The sequence below is a fragment of the Rhinoraja longicauda genome, chromosome 3 (genome assembly GCF_053455715.1).
Source record: "Rhinoraja longicauda isolate Sanriku21f chromosome 3, sRhiLon1.1, whole genome shotgun sequence".
In the NCBI taxonomy this organism is placed as follows: Eukaryota; Metazoa; Chordata; class Chondrichthyes; order Rajiformes; family Arhynchobatidae; genus Rhinoraja; species Rhinoraja longicauda.
This window is the reverse complement of record NC_135955.1, coordinates 38,549,718-38,571,176: the sequence shown is the minus strand read 5'-3', so window position 1 is coordinate 38,571,176 and position 21,459 is coordinate 38,549,718. Positions and strand designations below refer to the sequence as shown.

The 21,459-nt window shown below is 38.0% G+C and overlaps 1 protein-coding gene across 1 annotated transcript in view; it reads left to right on the top strand.

Annotated features, from left to right (window-relative positions):
- rest (RE1-silencing transcription factor) overlaps positions 1-16,431 on the top strand; it is a 38,379-nt gene extending 21,948 nt beyond the window's left edge. The window contains exons 3-4 of the mRNA XM_078395957.1: positions 403-486; positions 8,822-16,431. Coding sequence (XP_078252083.1) covers positions 403-486; positions 8,822-10,647 — 1,910 coding nt within the window. The 3' untranslated portion in view covers positions 10,648-16,431. The remainder of the gene's footprint in view (positions 1-402; positions 487-8,821) is intronic.
- Positions 16,432-21,459: the final 5,028 nt, after the last annotated feature.

Below are 21,459 nucleotides of genomic sequence, written 5' to 3'. Positions count from 1 at the left end.
CGTTGCAATGTGTTACACAAGTGTAATGATGTCACTGGGTTGATGAAACAATGCAGCATATGCTTGAGAAGATTCTGTGTAAACAGGCCTTACAGCGTTTCACTTTTATTGTAGAGGTACATTGGAGAGTGCACTGGATACATTGAATCTTTGTTCCTCTAAATTTGCATATATGCTGAGTTGCAGATAGATTTATTGATAAAAAATGACCGCAGCCAGTAACACCCTTTTCCAACTCCAAGTTACATACAATAAAGTGACAGCTATGGCAGATATCAAGTTGTCTCGAAAAGCTGAATTGGGTGATGCTCCTTGAGCGCAGTTTGGATAGCCCTGTGCAAAGTTTTCAACCTTGAAAGTAGAGTAGCATTCTTTTTTTAAATTTATATGTTTGTTTCACAGGTGAACGGCCTTACAAGTGTCCACAGTGTCCTTACTCAAGTTCTCAGAAAACCCACCTGACCAGGCACATGCGTACACATTCAGGTTAGTATAATGAGTGATGAATGAGCCTAGATGAATTAATTGAAGAATTATGTGTCTTTACAAAGAAATCAACGTTTCAAGGACGTGGGTTCAAATCCTACCATGCAATTTCACAAAAAAAAATTTTAATCACAAAAGATCTTAAAATTAGTTGGTATCAGAAAAGGTGACCATTGAGCAATTGGTTTGCTGTAAAAACCTAACCAATGCACTAATGGCCTTGCTGATTTTGGCCTCTTCTATCACCACAGTTTCACATGAGCATTGCAGAACCCTTGCACTCTTGTCCACAATGGCTATCTCCGCGGAGCCAGGGTGTGGCACCACACAAACTAGAAAATAAAAAAAATAACTTTGTATATTCCACCTGGATGGTCTAAACAATAATAGTAAAAACATAGAATTTTCCAACTTCAGGCGACCCCTCTTTCCTGTTATTCCCCTCTCTTTCTCTCATTCTAATCCACCACTAGTCCTTGAATATTGATGTAGGGTCTTGACCAGAAATGCCGATAATTCCTTTCCCCATACAGATGCCTCTCAACTCGCTACATTTCTCCAGGATTTTGTTTTTCACTTCACAATAGCATGGGTGACACAGGACTGCCATTTGAAGACATCTGTTTATATCATAATTTCTACCAGCAGTCAACATAAGGATGGGCCATCTTCTAGAAATGGTCAACAAATGTAGACTTCTTCAGCAAATCCCTGAGTCTTAAATTTGTTTTTAACCTGAGGTTCATCAACTCTCCGGAAATGATTTTCAATTAATATTTTACTTTGTGTTTCAAATACCCAACTTAAATTCTATCTCTGATGTCCAACCTTGGATCGCGAAAGCTAGTAAGCATTTCAACCTTAGAATAAGCCAGGTCAGGCCTCTTCTGCTATTTGATGGCCACAAATATATGAACGCCATTGGGAACAAAAGCTTAGACTGATTTTCACTAACCCCAAATGAGTGTAGGTCATTTATCAGAAGGTCTTTCAGTTGGAGTGACTCCAGGTCACTGAAGCAAGACGCAGGCCACTCTGCCTACACGTATCTCAGTTTCCAGTTTAAGTACCTGCATGATCACATCTGCCTATTCCTCGCCCTCTCCACTAGTCACTCTGCCTGTTTCTGCTAAAAGTTCTGTCCTTCATAAGTGGGATTGGCTAACTTGTCATTATGGCTTCAACTATGCATTGTCTTTAAACAAGAAATTTCTTGACAATCTTTGAAATTTAATTTGTTGTTCTTACAGTTATTTATGTTGTGTTTGATCATGTATAGCCTATATCAAGCTGTTTTCTTTCTGGAATTAATCTATTTGATTTATCACTGAAAAGGGCGAGTAGAGTAACTTAAGTACTCTGATAACCTCTTCTATATTATTCAATGTATTCTGACTTTCTTTTATCAGGGTTGCAAATGATTACAGATTATTACATTTTACAGATTATTTCTTCCTTTTGAATGTATTTCTGAACTGCTTATTGCTTTTAGCAATAGGCATATCAATTTTTCTCTATAAAAATTCCAACTATGGCAACCTACTGTACTTCCAGAAATGGTGTGTTCAGCTCTTATCCAACTTTAACACAGACGATTTTTCTTCTACATTTCAGGAAATATAAATTTGCATATTAATTATTAGCAAGCTTGTGGATTCAGTTTGATTAACCAATGAGCAGCTGAATCACAGGAAAACAGGTAGATTCAAATGTCAATCCCTATCTCTGCTGTTCGTTGATCTCAGCCAGGCTGACACTAGGGATGGCACAAATAATTTTGATCCTGCAGTGTTAGGAGTGCAAATATCAGCCAGTAACCAGCAGCCTCACAAAGTCGCGAGAAATATTGCTGGCAAGTGTGGAATTCCAAGAAACAAACATATTATTATAATATTAGGAAAACCTTAAATTCATGACTGATAAAACTAACATTCGGCTGTTGCTTGGAAATAGATTGAGGCTGCCATTAAGAGAACCGCTTTTTGGTTTCCTCCAAGCAACAGGCATTCTTTTGTCCTTGGAAGTTCTAGAAAGTTCCAGTACCTGCAATGAATATTGAATTGCTTTGCCTTAGGATTCCAGGGTGATTTTCTTTTATAACCAATAGTCAGAACTTTTATCCCTGAGTGGAAATGTCAAGGATGAGAGGGCACAGGTTTGCGATGAGAGGAGCAAAGTTTAAAAAAGATGTGCGGGGCAAGTATTTTACACGGTGTGTGGTGGGTGCCTTGAACGTGCTGTCAGGAATGGTGTCGGAAGCCGATATGATAATGGTGTATAGGTCATAAGTAATAGGAGCAGAATTAGGGCATTCGACCAATCAATTCCACTCCGCCATTCAAACATAGAAAATAGGTGCAGGAGGCCCTTCGAGCCAGCACTGGCTGATCCTCCACAATCAGTAACCTATGCCTGCCTTCTCCCTATATCCATTGATTCCACTAGCCCATAGAGCTCTATCTAATTATCTTTTAAATTCCTCGTGAATTGGCCTCCACTGCCTTCTGTGGCAGAAAATTCCACAAATTCACAACTCTCTGGGTGAAAAAGTTTCTTCTCACCTCAGTTTTAAATGGCCTCCCCTTTATTCTTAGACTGTGGCCCTAGGTTCTGGACTCCCCCAACATTGGGATTATTTTTCCTGCATCTAGCTTGTCCAGTCCTTTTATAATTTTATATGTTTCTATAAAATTCTCCCTCATCCTTCTAAATTCCAGTGAATATAAGCCCAGTCTTTCCAATCTTTCCTCGTACGACAGTCCCGCCATCCTGGGGATTAACCTCGTGAACCTACGCTGCACTGCCTCAATAGCAAGGGTGTCCTTCCTCAAATTAGGAGACCAAAACTGCATACAATACTCCAGATGTGGTCTCACTTGGGCCCTATACAACTGCAGAAGGACCTCTTTACTTCTATACTCAAATCCTCTCGTTATGGAGGCCAATATGCCATTGGCTTTCTTCACTGCCTGCTGTACCTGCACGCTTATTCGTGAAATAAATGCTAACATTGCGTTTGCAATGCCAAAAGAGGCTTTTAGAAAGGCAAATGGATATACAGGGAAGGAGAAATAAGGGCCGGAGGAGATTAATTATGCATTGTGGGTCGATGAGCCAGTTCCCGCACTGTTTTATGTTCTATATTTAAAATATAGGAAGTATTGTCCAGTTCTGGAAAAAACAAATATTCTAAAATGAGACCGAGTCCAATTGTATCAGTTCATCCTTTACCAGAAATACTCTTCCTATCAGTTATTTGGAGTTTCTGACTTGCTCAGATCACTGGTTACATGGAGGACCTGAAGATGTGAATCTTATTTTGAGAATGAAAGTTTATTTGCACTTATCAGTAATTTGCACTTGGGCTCTGGGGCAAGGGACGTTACAATAGTACCAATGGATCATTCAGAAATAGCTAGTTATATCAAGCTATCCATCTAGATCTTGTATGATGAGAATGTACTGTCTACTTAGGGACATAAAAAATAAAAAGAGGACATGTGGTCACTTTTGCCTGCTTCACCATTCAGTAAGATCATTGCTGATCTTAACCTCTGCTTCACTTTACAGCACCATTCTTGCATCTACTTTTACAAGCCCTGTCAGAATTATCTACTTTAGAATGAGATCACACCTCATTTTCTCTCTACTTGAAACCATTTTGTTGTCTTTTTAAACTCTCCTCATCGACCAACACCAATTTTAGTGTTAACATCAATTCAGATGTATGTATATTTTAAACATCAATTTTGTGAACCTTTGTCATATTCCCCATTGTAAATTTCCACAGTGTGGAACGAATAAAGGAATATATTATTGTGCATGTATATCCTTTCTTAGTCAGGGAAACCATATCTGTACACAATATTCCATATGTATCCTTACCAGGGCCCAGAAGGGTGTGGAAGCCAAGTCAATGGATATTTTATCATTTTTGCTCTTGTATTGTAATACATTTATAGTTAAAGATCAACGTGTTATTTGCATCCTAATTGCTTTCTCATTGAAAAGGACAAAATTCTGACAGGGCTGGATGAGATAGATTGATTGATTGAACATTGCAACATGGAAACAGGCCCTCCGATCCAATGAGTACATGCCACCATTGATCACCTGTTCACACTAGTTCTATGTTATTGCACTTTTACAACCACTCCGTAAACACAAAATCAATTTACAGAGGCCAATTAGCCTACAAACCCACAAACCTTTGTGGTGTGGGAGGTAACTGGAGCATCCAGAGGAAACCTCCAGTCATAGGGAGAACGTGCAAACTCCATGCAGACAGCACCCGTGGTCAAGATCGAACTTGGGACTCCACTGCTGTGAGGTAGCAGCTCTACCAGCTGATACAAGCATGATGCTGTAAGATCATCAATGATTTTATGAATGGTAGAAAAGGAACAAGGAACCAAATGACCTTAACCATTTACTTGTCCATGAAACTTTTCTGCATCTTTTCTGCATCTGCAAAAAAAAAAAAAAAAAAAAGTATTATTATCTTCTACAAAGCCCACACTAACACCAAGCTGTGTTGTGCTCCTGTACAATGACAATAAAGATATATTGTATTGTATTGTGTATCATAACTTTACTTGGATACATTAAAATTGGGGACTTTATCCACACCATCAATAAAGACTGAATAGGTTGTGCCTAGTTAACCATCCAGCAACATAATATTCGTTAACCTACATGTCAACATTGCACTTTATTTCATTTTTGTGATCTGGATGTTACTGGCAATGTCAGCATTTAATGTCCATCCTTAATTACCCTTAAGAAAATGATAGTGGACTGCTACAGTCTTGGTGAGATTACTCTCACAGTTATATTCAGTGATGGTGAAGAACTGGCTAAGTATACAGTGCTTAATTCCATCTGAAAACTGGCTATATGTAAAGTGTGGAGAGGAACCTCCAGGTGCTGGTGTGAACATACATCTGTTGCCCATGTCCCTCTTGGTGGAGAAGGTTGCACCCTGGGAGTTGCTCTCAGTGTAGTCTGAGTAAGTAACGGTGGTGCATTTTGTAGATGAAATGCACTGCAGCAACTGTGCACCAGTGTTGTAGGGAATGAATGTTTTGGGTGCTTGATGCCGTCAAACAGGCTGCTCTGTCCTGGAGAGTATCATTCGTACTTCTTGAGAGTCAATGGAGCCACATTCATCCAGGGAAGTAGAGAATATTCCATTGTGCTTCTGACTTGTGTCTTGCAGAAGATGGAAATACCTTGTAGCATCATGAAAACCAGTCTCCGACCTGCTATTTTAGGCACTATTTATGTGACTGGTCCAATTGAGTTTCTGATTAGTGGTGACCCTCAGTATATTGATGGCAGCGAGCTCAACAATGTTAATGTCAAGGGCAGGTGATTTGTTTGGGGGAGTTATTGCCCAATACTTGTGTGGTGCAACTTGACACTTATCAGCTACAATTTTTCCAGCTCTGTGTTCAGGCATGGGCAGCTTCATTCCTCATGGACAACTTTTAGATGGAATCAAACATTGCACAATCATCAACAAACATCCCCATTTCTGACTTAATGATGAAAGGAATTCATGAAGCAGCTGAAAATAGTTGGGTGTACAATGCTGCCCCGAGGAATTCTTGTGGAGATGCCTTGGGGTTTGGATGTTTAATGTCAACAATCAAGGCCATCTTTCGTTTTGCAAAGTATGATAGCAACTGTACACTTTGACTTCAGTTTTGCTGGTGTTACAGTGACAGTCTGGCTGCATCCCTGGGTCTTGGGAAATTGTGATATCCTGTCCTGTATTATAGAGAAAGTGTTTGAATTGCTGAGTTCTGGCTAAGCTTCTCCAACAGTTTGTGTTTTGCTCTGGATGTCAACATCTGCAATGTCTTGCATATCCATAATTATAACTGACCCAAAGTGTCAGCTATTCCTTTTCTCCAGAGATGGTGCCCGACTCACTGAGTTACTCCAGCATTTTGTGTCTAGTTTCGGTGTAAACCAGCATCTGCAGTTCCTTCCTACACATTATTTCTGTATAACCTGCTTCACAATACATGCCTAGAATTGCCAGCTTTTGCAAAGATTAATTGAGAATTTGGAGCTTTCAGATCTAATGTTTAAACTTGCAAACTTTTCCCTATTATGATAAATAAAAGTAACTATGTGGGCAGCATTCGTTTTGGTCATGGTTAATATTCATAGAGCTATGTGACTATATGGTTGTGAACCCAATTCAGGATAAGACCATACTTTAGTGTACTAATTTACTAGGTAATCAGGCTTTTGTTTATTCTATGTGTTGGTTTGATAGCAGTCTAGCAGTACAATCTTTTTTTTTAATGTTTATTTTTTTAATTTTTAATTTAATTAATTACAGTGCATATAACAACAACAGTAAACCCCATCCCTCCCCTTCCCTACATAATCATGAAAACAAACAAACAAAAACAAACAAATAAATAAATAAATAATTTTTAAAAAAAAACCATAACCACAATGTGACAAAAAAGACAAAAGCACAAAAACATGAGGCAAGGTAATTTTCACAAGTCAAATATTTCAGTATTTTCACTGCTAGATTCAAAGAAGGTACCAAAGCATGTGGCATTGAGGGGATAGTTTTACTTGTCCTTAATATGCTGCAGCACTGGGTTCCATATGTTGAAGAACTTTTGAGGGTTGCCAGACAATTCATATCTCAACCTCTCTACGTGTAAGATACCCATTAATTCTCTTAACCAAGTCTCAAACTGAGGAGCAGAGTCTGATTTCCAATCTTTAATGAAAAGCCTTCAATGACAATTATTATCCTGAATGCATGCACCAGCTTTTATTTTAAGTCAGTCTGTAACTGCATGCTGCTGGCATTTGAAATGGCCATGATGTAGCTGAAATTGATAAGTAGCAGCCTGAATAGTTAATGGATTAACATATTGTAAGGAACTGACTTTGGTTAAAGTATTAATATCACCGGAAATGTAACTTTTTAAGTAAATCAGTGATCTATGCCTCAGCTTGCTGTGGGATGATTATGGCTTAACTGCAGAATACATAATGCACCATTTGTTCCGGGTAACTATGGAGTAACTTTTGACCTAAGTAGAAAAACTAAAGAGATTATTTTCCCATTTAACAGATTTGAAGTCCACTTTTAAGGGGAATTTGAAAAGCGAACATATTAGCTGTGGAAACAAAAAACAAATAAAATGTATTACGTGGTCCATTACATGTCTGCTATAAGATGCAAATGCAGAGATTAAATAAAACATTTTTAATATAAAATATTGTTTGTGTAATGAGAGAATGGCAATACGAAACTACACCAGATACTTCAGTCAACCGGAAGTTCATAACTTTCTTGAACCCAAATATTTGAATCATTCATGTTAAATTACTGTTTATTGCTATATATGAGGTAGATTGTTTTTGCGTGAAAAAGATTCCAAATGGAGTATAAAATGACTGACCGGCTGCACTTGGTAATGTTTCCTGCAGTATTGGGCCAGGTGAAAGGTAATGATTGCTTTTGGTGAGTTTTATCTTTCTTCTGTTGTGATTGTTTCTGAAAAGTGCAGTTCTGCTACCATTTCACCACATGTTAATTTCCATTTTTTCTACAATGCCTTCACTGGACCAGATGGTTTTTGAGCCGTTCTAATCTGGCAAGTATTTTCTTATGGGTTAGTATTGGTAGGTATCAACATTTAGTTTTCAATAATAGTTTCCAGCATGCTATATTTTTGTTTTATAGTTGGATTTTTCGGACATTTTTATAAAATTGATCAAATTATGATACTGAATTAGTTACTTCAATCCATATTGCCTGCCCCTAACCTATATCTTCCTATTCCAATTCAGTTTTTCTGTCTATTTCTAGGGGATACCCATTCATTTAGGGCCAGGACTATGACCTGATTGTCACTATGGGCATTTTGGTGCTAGGATGACCAAGCTCAGTAAAGTACAAGCGGAAATAGTATGTGCATGTTATTATTACGTGTGGTAGTACACTATTTGTACATCTATGTGGATAGCATTTCATTTTTCCCTTCAATTACTTCTTAGTTTTTAGTATTCAAGTTTTTTACCATTGTCCTCAGAGTGTGCATTCTTGGTATTATGGTCTGGTGTTGGGGGAAAAAACATTAAAAAAATGTCCAAGGCACTTCAGGTGAATTGGAAGAAAGGTTTAAAGATAATTTTTACAAGTGTAAAGTTACTTAAAATATAGAGATACATAATACTATGCTTAAATACATAGAGTACTACCAGACCAATTCAGTGAGCATCAGTGAATACTTTTGTATGGTGCACTGTTCAGAACAAACTAAGGGTTTCATTTCATGTATTTCAACAGGTGAGAAGCCATTTAAATGTGATCAGTGCAACTATGTAGCATCAAATCAGCACGAGGTGACAAGACATGCAAGACAAGTTCATAATGGACCCAAGCCATTAACATGTCCTCACTGTGAGTACAGAACAGCTGATCGCAGCAACTTCAAAAAGCACGTTGAACTCCATGTGAATCCACGCCAGTTTCTGTGCCCTGTCTGTAAATATGCAGCTTCCAAGAAATGCAACTTGCAGTATCACATAAAGTCCAAGCATCTAAATTGCAGTGATATTACCATGGATGTGTCAAAGGTGAAGTTGCGTAAGAAACGACTTGAACTGGATATTCCTCCTGCTAAAACTGGCGAGAAAACGTCAGACAAGTTGCAACTGAAAAGAGCTGAGAATCTGGATAAGAAGGGCACTACCAAGGTGGAGAAAACTACAGCTGTATCAAAGGAACATAGTTTGGGCACCATCAACTCAAAAGTGAAGACCCGAGATCATAAGGTTTTCAGCCACAAGCACCTATCAAAAAGGGATACAGAGACAGAAAAAGCAAGAAAAACCAAGAGCACCAAACGGAAGAGATGCTTAACAGTAGAGGGATCTTTGCAACAGGAGCCTGCAGATGAAACCCCTGTAGAAGTAAAAAGAAAGAAAACAAGGGAAAATAAAGAGCTGATTGAACATGAAACCCAACAGAGAAGCAAAATCAAATTGGACAATACCTCGCATAGGAAAAGTCTTAAATGTAAACAAATTAAGAAGAAAAATAAAAAACATAGAAAAGCTTTTGAACACACTACTGATGACGGTGCAGTTAAATGTAAGAAATCTGATCAGTTGGAACAGCAACCAATTGTGCCTAAAAAGAAAAAAGATTGTTCCAAAAATTCTGCATGCAGTAATGTTGAAGATACACACAAGAGCGAATCCCAGAAATTGAAACCATACTGCGATAAAGCAATAAATAAAACTCTACTTGGTACTGTCATTGAACAAAATGAGAATTCTGTGAATGTGCATTCTGCAGAAAATACCAGCAAAATTGTTCAGAAGATTATAAAAGACCCTAAATCTCCTTCAGTCCCAGAGTCAGAGGATTCAGCGGAAACATTTACTGTCAAGGAAACACCCATTGCCTCAGCATGTTCCACGGAAACCTTCGCTGATAGTTCTGGACAAGTAGAAGGCACTGATCAAGAAAGATCTGTTCAGGTGATCAGTATTGAGCTTGCTTTTGAAATTACCAACTCAAACAATTCAACTAAAGACCAAGATGGCATTACATGCCAGGAGAAGGGCCAGGATGGCATGGGTAATCAGATGAATGTTGATGATGACATGAATAAGCAGATGGACGTCCAGGATGGTCAGAGCAAGCTGCAGAATAATGTCAACAAGGTTCCAGGTGCATTGGGTAACCAGAAGAAAGAGCACGATTGTACAATGGAGATACAAAATGGCCAGCTGAACCAGGACCAGCTTCAGGATGACGGTGACAAGGTTGAGAAAAACAAGCAAGAACAGAACAAAAAACAGAATAAGGAAGAAATGATGGAAATAGATGAAGACGAAGGCATTCATAGCCATGAAGGAAGTGAAATCAGTGAAGATTCAGAAGGGAGTGATGACTCTGGTCTGAATGGTGCAAAGCCTACTACGGATGACAAAATGAACAATAGGACACCAGGACATTCAGAAAGTATGAATGATGCTCCTGGGAGCTTTGTTTGCATATTCTGTGATCGTATATTCGGCATGAAAGGAGAATTTACCAAGCATCTTAATCGACACTTGGTAAATGTATACTATCTGGAGGAAGCAGCAAAAAGCCAGGAATAAATGCAGTCCCAAGATGTGGCGTTTACCCTAGAATATCAATCATAACTGTTACAAAATATTCAAATCACTCTAAAGTGACTTTGGATTTTTTTTTAACATTTCCTTTACTGAATTTTTGTTGCTAACTGCATGTATTTTCTGCTTTTTCAAATTTGTTGCTCATAATTCAGAGATAGTACAAAAGCATTCATCTACAATAGCAAAATGTTTTAATTGTGCTTTGTACCAGTTTAATCAACCACTGATTTTGATTTTTCGTTGCACTATTAGTACTGAAATTGTTTCATTTAATCTGATTCATACATTCTGTTTTGTCCCTTTGTAAATACGTGGTAACACTGGACATCAACATTTTGTTCTGTTTTTACATGATTTTGGGTTAAAACTGATCTACAATAATGACTATAGTTCATAATTTGAAAACTCAAGATAGTGGTCAAAGAAATGAGACTGTTAATTATTTGATTTGGATATTTCATCGTAAGTTAAAATAATGCCTTTCACCAGGCAGTCTTGCATTTCAAGGCCATTTGTGTGCAATTTGGATTTAAATCTTGATGCACAATGTGTGGAATTAGTCCATTTCATAATTTTGCATTTTAGGCACTGTTTCATTAAAATTAGCTATTACCTTTATAAATCCTAATTTGCATCTTAAATTGACAGCACAGTTATTTCGGATTATACGTTATTTTCTGCATTTTATTCAAATGACAGGAGAGAGCACTTTGCAAGATGATACCAGATCTCAAGTAACTAATGTCATGATACTTAGGAGGTTGTAGCAAACAGTTCTTGGTAGCCTCACAAAAAAAATCCAATATGGTGCTTATAAAATTGCACGAAATAAGTAATCAACTATGCAATATAATTAATTAGTGATGGTTTATATATAGAAATGTTTTTTTTCTGTATCATGTATTTATATTTGTGTGTTTAACCAACTGTTTGGGACTTGTCTATTAATCAACCCACTGCAGCAAACTGATTGGGAGTGTTGCCGGGTAAATGCTAAATTATTTTCCATTTATATTGGATATTATTACTGCAGTTTTCAAAAGGTAAATGTCAAGCATCCCAAATAAGTGGAGGTGTAAAAATCCCTGCCCGGTATCCTTCTCAGTTGGAACAGTTACTGAAATACCGTCTTGCCAGTATTCTGTGTCTAGCATGCATAATACTTGGCAATATGGAGTTTCCTGTGGGCATGTGTAAATGACTTATAAATGGATCTGATTTGATCCCAATTTGTTTCTGACTAGTGCACCCTGTGTAATGGTGAGAACATTGCAGTCTTGATTCTGCATTCAGATGCTGCACCCCTGAACACAGAGCATTGTTAGTTATTGGAATGCAACACTGAAAGATTTAATCACCTCAGATTAATTTAGATAGTGAGTTGGTATGGCCAAAGAATATAAATAACTGTGACTTCCATTTGTGTTTTTCTCCTGCATTAATATGTTATGTTCAGTATGATGTTTGGAGTAGCCACTTTGATTGAAGAATATGGGAAATAATTTAAGTACTGAATAGCATTTTCTTTGCTTTGACAATCATGTTGAATAAGTCGTGTATATCTGTGATTAAATTAAAACATGTTTATATAGATTTTTAACTGCAATTTGCTTATTTTATGGTTTGCATTATTCATACATAGGGTTTGCAGTCATCTAATTAAATTGTAAACAATTACAGTTAAAAATCTGTAACAATACAGCTTGAATAATGAATGCTGTAAGAGGTCTGGAGATTCGGCTCATGCAAATGTGAAAAATGCTTTGACTTTTTAGATCTAGAATATTTTAATGTATGGTTTCATGTAATCCTCTACTAAAATGCTCAATGACTATATCCATTTTCCTGCATTTCCTGTAATAAGTAGTTGCCACACAATTATGATAAAATACATTGTTTTACTTTAATTTAAAAACTCAGACTTTGCTGAGTGATAGAAGACGTGTCCTGCTTGTTAAGATCTGACCAATCTCCAAAAGGACACAGTTAGTTAGTTAGTTTGTGTTCTGATTTACTTTATATCTACTTTCAACTTTTTTTCTCTGCAAACTAGTATCACATAGCAGAAGGAATAAAGATAATTAAACAGCTGTTTCTATTGGGTTTGGCATGCACTGATAGTGTTTCTTAGTGAGACCAGCACCTGTACTGCAGCTACCAGAAAGGTGAAGAATGCTTGGACCTCTTAGATCTAGAATATTTTAATGCATGGTTTAATGTGTGCATTGGGTTGTCTGGGTGCAGCAAACATTGGAAAATCAAGTTGGGGTGAGGCGCAAGCGAAGTAATGCTTGTTTTTTTCTGATATCTTGCATCCAAATGTAGATTCCAAATAATCACTGAATGTAAATTTTACTTGTCAACTGAATACAAGATGGAGGTGCCAGTGAAAGTCTTCTTGTAACTGTGGATAGATCTTCTTCAGCAATAAAATCTCATCAATAACAGACATTAGTATACCATAACTAATTTTAGTTTTCTGATTGAAATATCAGTCTCCTAATTTATTAATCATATTGCACCTTAATGTTTCTTCATAGATTCCTTTTGAGTTTTAATTTGCAGTTACTTAACAGGCATAGGATTCAAGCAATTTTGCAATGTCATTTGAATTGAAGAACTTTAAAAAAAAACTGCATGTGTAAAATTGATTCTGCATTTTTGAATGGGAAGTTAAAATGTTAATCATAACATACCAATTCTTAATATCTTAAATAACACGATTTGCAAACAAATTATTCTGTTCCATCTACAGTAGGAGCTCCTGCGGGTTTAGCAGCTAGCGTGTAATTGCTTGAACCATTAGAAACATCAAATTTTACAGCACAAACGGTGTTGCATTCCATCATATCACTGCTGGCTCTTGAAAGTTATATAATTTATCACCATCCCACGTAACCTCTCTCCTAAGTCTGCAAATGTTTCCTTTCAAGTAAAGATTTCATTCCCTTTTGAAAGTTGCCATTGAATTTGTTTCCAGTACCCTTTCAGGCAGTGCATTCCCAATCACAACTTGCTGATTTAAAAAAAATTCCCCTGATTCTTTTACTAGTTATTTTATAGCTGTGTCCACTGATGACTAATTCTCCTTTTAATGGAAAGTATTTCTTCCTTTGGATTCCATCAATATTTTTCCACCAAAACACAAGTTTGAGTACACCACCTTTATTTGGGTGGGCTATGGCCATTGGAACCTGATCTAATTTCTAAACTTGTTAGTGACAAAATCTCTGCAAAAGCTTATAAAAATCTGTTATTTCATCCCCTCAAGGGATGACCTGCAGTATTGCAATGTGTTCACATCTTGTAATGATTTTTTTTATACAATGCAAATTCGTTGATGGGCTGGCTGTCACTAAAGTCCCTCGTGAGAGCCTGTAAATTGTATGAGGGAGATCAGCATTGCAGTCTAATTGTTGCGTTCATTTAAAACAATGTATGGTGGAACAAGTGACTACTCTATTTCTTTTGTGATAAATTAGCCAGTAACATAAGGAGAATAGGCTGAGTACTCAAATTAAATTTAATCTGATGGAATAACAATAGCTAATAGTCCTTGAACTCTAACTTCAGGAATAATATTAATGGAGCATGCTTTGCTGCGGTTTCCCTGATAGTTTCCCGATGACTGATTCTCCGTTTAATGGAAAGTATTTTTTCCAATCAGTTTTACTTAAATGAGTGATTCCTACATTTAATTCTCCACATTCGGAGCTTTGAATTCCTTGCTCGATGAAGGGTAATGCATGTTAATCCTCATTATTCTCTAAAGCCAAAAGAATTACATTTATAGAACTATACTGCACAGAAATTGACACTTTGGCCCATCATGTCAAGGCTGACCAGAATGCCCATTATCCGAATCCTATTTGCCTGTACTAGGCTGGTTACCTCTATTCTTTTCCTATCCAAGGACCTGTTCAAAAATAATTTTATATGCCTCTACAATGTTTTCTGGCAGCTTGTCAAGATAGTTGCCATCCTTTGTGTGGGGGAAAATAACTTGTCCCTCAGATCTCTTTTAAAATTTCTGCCATCTAGTTCCAGCCAATCCTGACCTGGAAAAAAAGACAGATGATCTATTCTACCTATCACCATTATTATTTTATAAACTTATACAATGTCACCCCTTAGCCTCATATGTTCCAGTGAGAACAAACCCAGTCTATCTGATCTTTCCTTATAACTAAGGCCTCCATTCCAGGCAACACCCAGATGAATCTGTTCAGCACTCTAAGCTACCACATCCTTCCTGGAGTGTGATGACCAGCACTCTGTGCAAAGTTCCAATTGTGTCCGAACCAACATTTTGTGCAGGTGAAACATGACCTCTCAAGTCTTATGCTCAATGCTTTAGCCTATGAAGGCAAGCATACCAATGCCTTTTTTGGCTATGCATTCTGTATCAGCCTGTTGACTCCCAGTAATTTATGAGAGGGGAAACTTTACTCCAATAAGCTAGTCTCATACCTTCAATACTTCAATACCTGCTGAGTTACTCCAGCATTTTGTGAAATAAATACCTTCAATACTTTTTCTCATTCTAAATTTTGGATTGAAAATGGACTACTTTTTTAGAACTTCTAACCTAAGAATTGTACTTTTTGGTTTCATCCCTTTATAAGTAAATTGTAGCAACATAGGACAAATAGAGATTTTGACTTTTATCAACATTGAATAAGACTTAAGAGTTTCTATTGTTTCGCAGACAGGAGGCATTATTATTCAGTGAAAGCAGAAGGAATGCAATTACATAAGATGTTAAAGGAATAATTAACAAAATGTGAGTCATTAATCTTTTGAAAATGTTATTTTTCATTCTTGGGATTTAGACATTGCTCGCATGGCCAATGTAAGTGCCCCTCCTTCCTTTGAGAAACTGAGTGAACCACCTTGAACCACTGCAATGTGGTGTCGAAGTTAGTCTAGTAAGACAGATTAATTAGGTGTCAGAATGTCTTAAACAGTTTTTCCTCATGATAAATCTGGTTTAGAATGTAGTGCAGCAAAGTTGTAAAGTAAGATAGACACAAAAAGTTGGATTAACTCAGCGGGACAGGCAGCATCTCTGGAGAGAGAATGAGTGACGTTTTGGGTCGAGACCCTTCTTCAGAGTTATAAAGTAGTTGGAAATGAGTTGTGAAGTATGCTGCAGAGCTATCGGAAAGGTTGGTAGACACAAAATGCTGGAGTAACTCAACGGGGCGAGCAGTATTTCTGGAGAGAAGTAATGGGTGACATTTCAGGTTGAGACCTTTCTTCAGACTCGGAAAGGTTGGTTAGCTAATGAAAGCAGACAGGAACACTACATTGGTGTAGTCGGTTAATATTTGGCATTAAACAACTTATTTAGATAATTTCCAAATGACAGGTGTACTAATGCTCTGGCATTTTTACAAATTTTCACTCTAAAGGACCTCTCTCAGCATGATTAACACTTTGCATCTTCCATACAAAAGCACTTCCATTAGTGCTGGCTTAAAATTAAAAATTTAAGTAATTCAGAGTTGTTTTACACCATTTATCTGTGCAATACTTCTGTTTTTTTTTCTGTTGATACCAAAGTTTGGAAAAGTAACCTACTGTACTTTGTTTTCAGATTATTAAATTGAATTTTGATTTCAAGGATAAACATTTATCAAAGAAAATGACTGACAGTTATGTTGGACACAAAACTTCCATTGTTTTAGTACGAGAACTATGTGTATAAAAGGATATTTTTCACATTTTTGCCTTTTTGTTAACTAAAATTTAAAAACTAATCTCTGTAACTTTCTAAAAAGCTTAGTATTTAGCAAAAGTTTTGCTGCATTAAAGATTTGTAAGCTGAACTGTGTGTGCTATTCATTTAGATTGCTGTGTTTTTCACTTTATCTTTTTTTTGGTAGACCAGTGCAGTATTTGACACAAACTTGTGTTCATCAAGATTCAAAAGGCCTTTGCAATACATTGCTTGCAGCCCAAAGAGAATATTGCAGAATCACTGAACATTAACCCAGAGGCAGCACAGTGATGCAGCTGCTGCCTCACAGCTCTAGCAACCGGGGTTCTGTCCTCACCTCCAGTGCTGTATGAATGTTCTGCCTGTAACAGCATGCGATTCCATCAGGTGCCCTGGTTTCCTTCCACATCCCAGAAAATGTGTAGACCACTGGTTGTCACTGAATCAGTGGGCCAAAAAGTTTGTTTCTATGCTGTATCGCTCTATAACTCAGTCCGCTCTTCATACTACACTGTTTTCTCAGTTGAGTAACAGAAGAGAGATAGATCATTCTTTGTAAGGGAATTGATACTTGAAGTGCTAAATATTTAAAAGTAATATTTACTAACATGGTGTTTGGAATCCCTTTGGAAGTAAACTAGCTTTCCCAAAACAATCTTGCCTAACAGGAAAAGCAGATTTATTACATCAAGTTACATCAATCTAAGGCTTGTGGAATTTAATCTATAAAATTCAGATTTTTTTGTGCAACTATTGATTCATTTAGGTTTTTGTTTCAAACAAGAATATTTCACAGCCTCTTGATAATTCATTGTTCTGAAGTGAAATGTAGTCACTGCTGTACTGTGGAAATACCGATGGCCAATTTGTCAACTGCCATGTCCCACAAATAAAATAGACACAATCACTACATAATGCCCTGAATCTTCTGCAAACATACTGGTAGTTTGATGTGAAAATGTACAGTATCTCCTTGTAAATTTGGGAGTCTCGAACTCCAAGAACGTGATCACTAATAATTTCCTCGTGAAGCCAATGACAATATGCATACTCCTGCAGATTTTCCAGCAGTTTTGCAGAGGAAAACTGGCCATTGAATTTTCACTAAATTAGAATTGGTATAAATCCAGCAAGCTCACCGTTGAACATAAACAGTGGTTGCGAGTGGAAAGGTAAGAAGAAAGTTTAAAAAAAAAGTTTGTGCAAATAATCATTGATTTTTTAATAGTATTTTTAATTGTGAAATAATATGCTTAATTCTTAATAGTTTATCTCCACTATGGTAAGACTGAATGCAGATTAGGTGACTGATTTGTGGAACACCACCTTTTCAATCTGTCGGTTTGACTTTGACCTTCTAATTACCCTTATAATTGTTCTCGTGAGCATTGTACCTATCATAATGGTAGTGTATCATGATTGTGTACCTTGAACATGATTTCAGTGCAATTCAAGGTACACTACCATGTCTTCTGATTAGTTGCATTGTTGCCAGTTGAAAATGATCATGTCTGCAATGTATCTGTAACTGTGGTACCAATTTTTTGATTCCATATTTGAAAAAACAAATCAACTTCTGAAACTGCCATGTTGGGATGTGAATTTATATTCGATAGTCAGAGAGCCATTATCTTATCGAACTCTTTAATTTGATGTGCCATTGCAATAATAGTTTTCTCGTGTTAATTAGATAATTGTATAAAATTGACTTTATGAAATTCTCCCACTTTAGATAGTTCCTCTGTCCCTCTCTTCCCCTCCCCTTCCCAGTTCTCCCTCTATCTTCCTGTCTCCACCTATATCCTTCCTTTGTCCCGCCCCCCCTGACATCAGTCTGAAGGGTCTCGACCCGAAATGTCCCATTCTCTCCTGAGATGCTGCCTGACCTGCTGAGTTACTCCAGCATTTTGTGAATAAATACCTTACGAAATTATATGTTCAACTTTAGAGATAAAGCACGGAAACAGGACCTTCGACCCACCGAAACGACCAGCAATCACCCCATACACTAGCATTATCCTGTACAACGTACAATTTTACCAAAGCCAATTAACCTAAATCTTTAGAGTATGAAAGGAAAGCGGAGCACCTGCAGAAAACCCACAGTCACAGGGAGAACATACAAATTCCGTAAAGGCAGTGCCCAAAGTCAGGGTTGAACCGGGGTCTCTGGTGCTGTAAGACAGCAACTCTACCATTGCGCCACTGTACTGCCCCAGTGAGGAACCTCTCTCTCCCCTGTCAGTATTACAGAGCTGCTTTAATGTAAATTTAGACAAGCTATCCTAGAGATGGTGTACAATTTAAATTTTCATTTATCTAGATATGGATTGATGGAAAGACCAAACTTGGTTACCGATCTGGATTTGTCCTTGAGAAGATGCTCTTGGGCCACTCTCCCAAACCACTACAGTCTGTTTAGTGAAGTTAATGCTGTTGGGTCAGAGGTTCCAGGATTTAGAATCAGTGATTATGAAGGAACGTTTGATTTGGAAGAAAATCTGTGCTTGGTGTTCACATCTGCCTGCAACCATCATGAAGGAAGAGGATATAGGTTTGTAAGGTGTGGTTGGAATAGTTCTGGCTAATAACTAGATTTGTGGATTGCCATGTTGCCACAGTAGAGAAGGGAATGAATGTTTAGAATTGTGGATGGGCTGTGAATCAGGCATGCTGCCGTCTTCTGCATGATGTCGGGTTGCTTCCATGTTATTGAACTTGTTCTTATCCAGTTAATTGAATAATTTCCGAGTCCGCGCCAACCAACAATCACCCATACACTAGTTCTATTCTACACGCTAGGGGCAATTTACAGAAGCCAATTAATCTACAAACCTGCATGTTTTGGAATGTGAGAGGAAACCGGAGCAGCAGGAGAAAACCCACGTGCTCACATGCAAGTCAAATGCAAAGACCAAATGCTGAAGTGAGTCCTTCTTTAGCCCTCATGGGCGAACACCAATGACTTGCTCCAACTCCAATTCTTGGGTTCTAAGGTGGCTGAAGAACTGTGGCAGAAGTGGTTGAGTGGTTTGCGAGACGGTGCATTTTCACAAGGGTGCTGTGCAGATGCTGTTGCTTGTATTTACTTGGAATCATCAGATCGTGAATTTTTGGGTGGTAACCATACTGTAATTTGTGAGTAGCTTTTCGGTCATAGGGAGAAGTAATTCAACGAGGCCCCTGTGATGACTCCCCTGCGGCCTACAGTAGGTTGACCCCTCTAGGTATCACAACTGGATTGGTTCCCTTCAAGACAGAGGATTGTTGTACCTAGACATATCATTCTGTTCCAAGTTGCGGAATAAAAGGTTGTGAATTTGAGCCAGAAGTTCCTCTCTGCTAAGCTTTTGAAACAGATTTAGTTTTTTCATTATTGGCGCTTATTGGTCTTGAGATTACAAAGATTGGACTGGGTAAAGTGTTGTGCAATGGAGTCAAGGACAGTTGCAGTTGATGCGTTCTTTGAAAATGCTCCTTCCAGTGAGTGCTAACTGCATCTCTCCTTCAATCTTCTTCGAAGGGCCGAATGGCCTACTCCTGCACCTATTTTCTATGTTTCCATTCTTGGATCTCAGTGGGGTGGGTGCTTGAATATTTAGGCCTTGGAAGACACAATATTTATTTTGGCAATTCTAATAGCTGACAGAAATTGGGACAGGACTATCATGCTGGTGCCAAAGAAAAACAAATTTGTGTTCTTTTAGGAATAGGTTCAGTGGCTCCACCATCATGAAGTGCTTTGAGAGTGTTCATGGCACACTTCAACTCCAGCCTCCAAGACAATCTTGATTCACTGTGATTTACTTACCACTGTAACAGATCTGTGGCAGACACCATCTCGCTGGCCCTACACTCATCACTGCTACATCTGAATAACAAGGACACCTCTATCAGATTCATTGACTACAGCGTGCTCTCAACAAAAATGATCACGACCAAACTAATTTCCAAACTTCTGGACCTTGAACTCAGCATGCCCCTCGACAACTGTATTTCAGCTTCCATACACAAATATCGCATTCAGTTAGGTCAATGATAAAACATCCTCCAAAATAATTCTCAACACCAGTGCCCCACAAAGCTGTGTTCTCAGCCCCTTATGATATTCTCCATACACTTACAACCTTGTGACCAAATTCTGCTTTAACTTTACTAGTTTGCAAATGACATCACCGTAGTAGGCCAGATCTCAAACATCAAACAAGGCGGAACACAGGAAGGAGATAAAGAGCTTGGTGATGTGGTGCCAAGACGACAACCCTTCACGCAATGTCATCAAAATGAAGGAGCTAGTTATCCACTTCAGACAGTAGGGTGGTGTACACTCCCCAGTCTAAAAAAACTACTATTAGTGAAGATGGTGCAGTTTTGGTCTCCTAACCTGAGGAAAGACGTTCTTGCCTTAGAGGGAGTACAGAGAAGGTTCACCAGATTGATCCCTGGGATGGCGGGACTTTCATATGAGGAAAGACTGGATAGACTGGGCTTGTACTCGCTGGAATTTAGAAGACTGAGGGGGGATCTTATCGAAACATATAAAATTCTTAAGGGGTTGGAGAGGCTAGATGCGGGAAGATTGTTCCCGATGTTGGGGGAGTCCAGAACCAGGGGTTACAGCTTAAGGATAAGGGGGAAGTCTTTTAGGACCGAGATGAGAAAACATTTCTTCACACAGAGAGTGGTGAGTCTGGAATTCTCTGCCACAGAAGGTAATTGAGGCCAGTTCATTGGCTATATTTAAGAGGGAGTTAGATGTGGCCCTTTTTGCTAAAGGGATCAGGGGGTATGGAGAGAAGGCTACTGAGCTGGATGATCAGCCATGATCATATTGAATGGCGGTGCAGGCTCGAAGGGCCGAATGGCCTACTCCTGCACCTATTTTCTATGTTTCTAGAACCTCAAGCTCCCAGGCATAAATATCATAAACAATTTGTCCCAGTCCAATTAGCCAAAAAATCAGAATCAGAATAGCCTTTATTGTCATCCAAAAAAACAAGTCTTTTGGACGAAATTCCATTACCCACAGTCCAACAATAAGAGCAATAAAAAAAAGCAATAACACACACACG